We start from the raw sequence: 6,263 nt of genomic DNA on the forward strand, positions 1-6,263 counted from the left end.
TCAGCAAGTATATTCCAATGTTTAATTGTGTTACTCTATATCTACATTTTTAATTTGTTTAGAGCAGTCCCCCTCTGGTTCACATTTAATAATTAAAAATAAAATTTAATTTCACTCGCAGCATGTGGAAGATGCAAACTAGAGTGTGAACTTTAGCACTGATGATGCAGTGATCATAGGTCACAGAAGGTCTCGAGTATTTTGCCCACTCTGTCCAGGATGAGATGTATAAACTGTGGAGGTCCAGCCGTAAGTGTGATGCTTCCCTGGTGCCCCAGTGCCTAGATATATGAATGGTCACCCTAGCAAGGCCCAGGAACAATGTAACAATGCAACAGCTTGACCGGCCCACCACTGCTACACCAGGTGCCTGAAGACCAGAAAGGTAGGGTTTCCCACACACACACTGCTCTTGCTCATGGAGGATGAGGTGGAGAGGAGAGGTGGGGGAAGGAGAGTGGAGAGAAATGGTGTGAAGATAAACAAGGAGAATGCATGGGGGAGGGGGAGGGGGAGGGGAGGAGATGTAGAGAGAAGGGAAGGGTAACTGGAGAGGAAGGGCAACAGAGATGTTAGGAGAAGTGAAGTGTGGAGCATGTAGCGGGGGCAGCAGGGTGATATTGGTGAAGTTATGATGCTTCACCAACTACATGTGCCCGCGCGGGCGGCTCAGCTGATGGTCCAGTTTATTTTGAGCACCACTGTGGTTGACTTGCCAGGAATCAGGACAAACCAGTTTCAGTCATAGCCCAGTTTGCTGGGAACTCTCAATCTCGACAGCAAATGCTGCGCTGGCTGCAGTCTCACGGAGAAATAATGGGTAAGCATACAGCTCTGGTTTGTTGCTTCAATGTTTAAACCGGTTTTATTCTTGTTACCCCCCCCCCCCCCCCCCATCTCCGTAGCATTGGAGGGTAAGGGAACTGTAAAGAATGAGGGATTGTGTACGCTTGTAACATGAGATGCTCTCTGCCTTTGAATATATTTATTACTTAACAACCTCTATCCTTTGTTTAAGAAGGAACTGCAGATGCTGGAAAAATCGAAGGTAGACAAAAATGCTGGAGAAGCTCAGCGGGTGAGGCAGCATCTATGGAGCGAAGGAATAGGTGACGTTTCGTGTCGAGACCCATAGATGCTGCCTCATCCGCTGAGTTCCTCCAATCTCTATCCTTTGTTTGGATTAAAAGGACAGGAACTTTTTTAACTTGGTGCCAATGTTTCTGCAATTATTATTATTGGTCAGGTGAGCAATTACCCAAGAGACTGCAAGTCTCCCTGAGACTAATGCCAGAGCTGTGTGCACGGGGCCCTGAGTGGTACATCACACTGCAGGTAATGGGTGGATGGCCCCCCATCTCCAATGCTATAGACATGGAGGGGGGCATCCATGCATCTGGGCCATGTCTAGCTGGCAGCTTTTGTGTGTGCAAAGTGGATTTGCAGGGCAATGTCCCTCAGTGCCCACCCTGAACACAATCTCTCTTCGTAGAGGGTGCTGATGGTTTATCTTAGTAAGGAATCTTAGAGCACAGCAGCTGATGTTGAATTGCAGGAAGCACAGCGGTTATTTTGTAGATGGCAGATTCACAGAGTGCAAAGTTTGTTAACCAATACAACTGAGTCCAATATTTCATTGCTCTTCCTGGTCCTAAACGTGGCCACAGATCTGAGTCGAGCTTCGCATTAATGGTTCCGCCAGATTGCTAATCACCACCTGTGAGAACATATATGTGATAGGAGCAGAATTAGGCCATTCGGCCCATCAAGTCCACCACCATTCAATCATGGCTGATCTATCTTTCCCTCTCAGCCCCATTCTTGTGCCTTTTCCCCATAACCTCTGACACCCGTACTCATCAAGAATCTGTCAATCTCTGCTTTAAAAATATCCATTGACTTGGTCTCCACAGCACTGTGTCAATGACAGACAGAATCTGGCAACAAGCACACTAGATTTTGTGCTCAAGTTTCTTAAGTTGACTGACTCCCAAGCTTTTAGTTCAAAGGCATGACCACTATCCATGCAAGCGTGGCTAGCTCCAGTGGATCGAGACCTGAACCTTACCAGAAGTACGATGAAAGCCGCAGGCTGACCACACCTCAGTGTTGACCCGAGCCTGGCTGCCACCAAAACCCACAGTAATGTGTATCTCTTCTTGTCTGTAGATCATCCGTACAGGAAACTCACAACAGTCGTTCCTTCAGGTGACGTCCTCCGACTTGTCGAAAGGCTGCTTACTCCCACGAACCACACAGAGACCGGAAATAGTAAGGAGAAATGTGCCGACATTCCATTCATTGCCGAATAAACCGAGTCTTAAATATCTAACCAATACCTGAAACTTAAAGAAAACAGAAATGCCATTTATATGCTACCTTGCGCAATCTTAGTGTGTTCCTAATGATCTCAAATGTTTTAGAGTTGGAGTGTGGGAGCAAACTGGAGCGGTCACAGTGAGAACGTACAAACTCCGTACAGACAGCACCCCTGATCAGGATCGAACCTGGGTCTCTGCCGCTGTAAAGGGCCTTATCCCACTTGGGCGTCATTGGCGTACACAGTGACGCGCGGTAACGCATGGCGCCCCAGGATTTTGTAATGCTCAAAATCTTCGCGCACCACCTGCGTGACGTATCCCTTGCGCACGCTGATGTACTGATGGCGTATGGTGATGCACTGATGGTGTACGTGTAGCGCATGGTGAAGCACGGTTACGCACGAACATTGCCTATGCTAATTTATTATGCGTCACCGTGCATCAACGTCCGTAACCATGCGCCACCCTTACGCCGTCGGCGCGCCATTGCGCGTCATTTGAGCGCCGCACCACGTGACCACCCGGGTATAAAGCGCTCATAGTTTTGAAAATTTTTCACTGGGAAAATCCTTGCCACAGAGCTCGGACCAAGTGCGAATTATATCGCAAATGGCTCCCAAAGGAAGCAGGGCCCAGAAGAGCACTTGGCGCACGGCTATTGTACTGCGAGACGACTTTTGCGCAACTGTCGCGCGTCAGTCACTGCCAGCCTGTCGCGTAAATGACGCCCAGGTGGGACAGGCCCTTAAGGCAGCAGCTCTATTGTTGCGCGCCACCATGCTGCTCACACTAACTAATCAGTACAAAACATTCTTCCACAAACCCTAACATCACCAGATATTCTACATTTCCAATAGCGTGGATTGGACGGTAAATATTTAGTGTAGACAAACTCTAATAGTTCCGGGAAGAGAGATCGCAATATATTAGTTATTATTATGATATTAATTATACCAGTTACATTCTCATTTAAATCATTACTGTGCTGAATGCTAGCTGTGAATGTAGTGGGGGTATCGTGAACCAGCCCCACACTAACACGTATGGAGAATTGTCTTCCTAGTTCAGTAGAATATGGGACTTGCTGTAAAGTGGGTTATTTTCATTTAAGAGGGAGAATGATAACTATGTGAGGGAGACAGTGAGGTAAAGCTAGGGCGATGGGCTGAGATGAGGTAGATGTGTGTACATCAGGCAGGGACTGTTCCTTGTGTCTTTGGTGTCATTTAAAAGGTCCAATCAGAAACATCAAACAAAAACAATAGTTAATGAAAAGGCAGAGTCTGTGCTGAGGGCAGTGGTGAGATGTGTTCATTCTGATAATGTTCCTCTCTCATGTTTCAGATGGCGGTGTGAATACGCGAGGGATCATCATTGCCGTCTGCCTGCTGCTGCTGACCATTGTTTCCCTGGCTGCCCTCTTCATCCTGTACCACCGACGTGGACACTCCTTTAAACGTAGACCAGCGATGTTTCTGTAACCACTGACCCCCCACCCCACTGACTGCCCCCCCCCACTGCCCCCCCCCCCCCACTGCCCCCCCCCCCCACTGCCCCCCCCCCACTGACCCCCCCCTCCATTGACCCCACTGACCCCCCCACGGCCCCCCCCCCACTGACCCCCCCTCCATTGACCCCCTCCCACTGACTCCCCCACTGACTCCCCCACTGACCCCCGTCACACGCGGCTGTGGTCACTCTTGGTGTAGGACCTCCCGGGGAACAGGCATGGGGTGAAGCAGGACCTGGCGCTGGGACCCTACACTTGGGTCATTAAACAGCCTAGCCCAGATGAGTAGGTTTTGGATATACAATGAGAAGTGAAAAATACAGTCAGATATCTCTTCTGTGAAGGTTGGGTTATGTTTCCGTGGGATACTGTGGTGTGTGCGTGCGTGCGTGCGTGCGTGCGTGCGTGCGTGTGTGTGCTGGTACCGTGCATGGGTGTCTATGTGGATGTGTCTAATATGAGACCAGCTTGTTGCTCCAATGCAAAGGCCGTTGTAATCCTTGTTCCTCCTTCTGTACGTCCACAGGACCCAAGATGAACTTCCGTCGGAATATTCTGAGGTACAGTTCACTATTGGTGTAGTTGTGGATAGTTCACTATTGGTGTAGTTGTGGATAGTTCACTATTGGTGTAGTTGTGGATAGTTCACTATTGGTGTGGGTGTGGACATAAAACAGAATGAAGTCAAAGCCTGGCCATTCTATGGAGTGCAGCATGTGCTGTTCCCTGGAAAAACCACAATGTTTAATTGTTGTTCAGTAAACCTGTTTGAGCAGAGTGAATGTGCTGCATTGCAGTTCCGCTTCACATTGCAGGTCTGAAGAATCTTGCACTAAACGCAGCTCTTCTCCTTAATCCATTGTAACACACATGGTGCCTGCACAATACACCCACCAGCCTTTGTGTAAAACAAGTTGCCCCTCGGGTTCCTAGTAAATATCCCCCCCCCCCCCTCACCTTGACTTGTGGAAGTGGCAATGTACTAACTGCTGCCTGGGTTATTTTTACAGGGAGCTGAACGCCATCCAGCTGGAGTTTCATCCCCCGTTCACTGTCAGTGGGATGATGAACAGTGTGGGGAATCGCAGCTCAGACCACCAGTTCCAGTATCGCAATACGAAGGGAGGGGGTTGGGGGCACAATGGGACTGAAGAGGATGAGCCGTAATTCTCACCAAATCACAGCTCGTTTTGCAAAGAAATGCAGAGAATCAAGAATTTAAATCATAAACATTCCTCTACTGCAGTAACCACTGTGCCACCACAAGGCATGGTGTATTTGGTGCCCTTTAATGTTTATTTGTTGTATGTTTATTTGCTGTTTTTTCCCAGACATATTAAACCCCTTATTTGGTTGTAGCAGAACATTGGCAATAACAGGCACCACCCCCTCCTCCCTCTCAACTGCCCCCCAACCCACCCCCTCTCCCCCTGTCCGCCCAGTGTGGTTCACTATAGCAAGGGTTTCTGTAATTCATGCTCCAACTTGACACCATTCAGATAATAATCTGCCTTCCTGTTCTTGCCACCAAAGTGGATAACCTCACATTTATCCACATTAAACTGCATCTGCCCACTCACCCAACCTGTCCAAGTCACCCTGCATCCTCATAGCATTGAGGATGCAGGATGACTTGAACATTCCCGTGAATACAAGCCCAGTCGACCCATTCTTTCATCATATGTCAGTCCAGCCATCCCGGGAATGAACCTGTTGAACCTACGCTGCACTCCCTCAATAGCTGCTCGGCTGTGTGTACGGAGTGTCCATGTGAGTTGTGCATAACCCAGAGTGGAGCCGTAAGCTTCTGCCATTCATTCTGCACTTTGTACAAGTTCAAGAGGTTCCAGAGTTCCTGCTCATTCATAATTAGTCAGTTCACAGCTTTGGTTTTTGTGAGTCTGGCTTGTCCCACTCTCTGTATACGGTCAGTGACGGGGCGAAGACGTTGCCATCAACGCCTGCCCACGAGGACGCGAACCAGCCTTGCCTCCATAATGGCATCTGTTTGGAGGCCAAGACTACTTGAGACTAGGCGTCTCCTCCAGACTGGCCCAGCTGGACAACAGAGAGAGACTGCTTTATCTGTACCAGCCTTTGGCTAGGAGTTTATACTGAGGCCCCACCTTTCCTCTTGGGGAGAAATAAAATATCCCAGAGTAAGTTTTAAGAGGACAATGAAGATGGATAATTCTGGCCAATATTTATCCATATATTAATAATAATAATAATAATACACTATTACAGAAACAGATCTGGTAAAGTGCTGATCTGGGCTTACTTGGCACAAAATGACTCCTGCATTTCCCCCAACAGTGACCACTCTAGTTGCTGCAAGCTCATAAAAGGAGTGAGTGAGTTATCTTTGACATTGGTGTAATGGGTCTTCTTGATATCTTTCTCCACCTCAGAGTTTTGTGAGAAACATTCGG

At 48.3% G+C, this 6,263-nt stretch overlaps 1 protein-coding gene across 2 annotated transcripts; it reads left to right on the forward strand.

Annotated features, from left to right (window-relative positions):
- Window positions 1-696: 696 nt before the first annotated feature.
- smim35 (small integral membrane protein 35) lies at window positions 697-5,150 on the forward strand. Of its 2 annotated transcripts, none has more exons than XM_033049664.1 (5): window positions 697-820; window positions 2,170-2,208; window positions 3,666-3,779; window positions 4,358-4,391; window positions 4,842-5,150. In XM_033049664.1, the coding sequence occupies exons 1-5, from the start codon at window positions 784-786 to the stop codon at window positions 4,996-4,998; spliced, it is 381 nt and encodes a 126-aa protein (XP_032905555.1). In that variant the 5' UTR covers window positions 697-783; the 3' UTR covers window positions 4,999-5,150. The 2 variants fall into 2 exon arrangements, with proteins under 2 accessions (XP_032905555.1, XP_032905554.1); XM_033049663.1 differs by having other exon boundaries at window positions 699-820; window positions 2,170-2,271.
- Window positions 5,151-6,263: the final 1,113 nt, after the last annotated feature.

The sequence above is a fragment of the Amblyraja radiata genome, chromosome 33, assembly GCF_010909765.2.
Source record: "Amblyraja radiata isolate CabotCenter1 chromosome 33, sAmbRad1.1.pri, whole genome shotgun sequence".
In the NCBI taxonomy this organism is placed as follows: Eukaryota; Metazoa; Chordata; class Chondrichthyes; order Rajiformes; family Rajidae; genus Amblyraja; species Amblyraja radiata.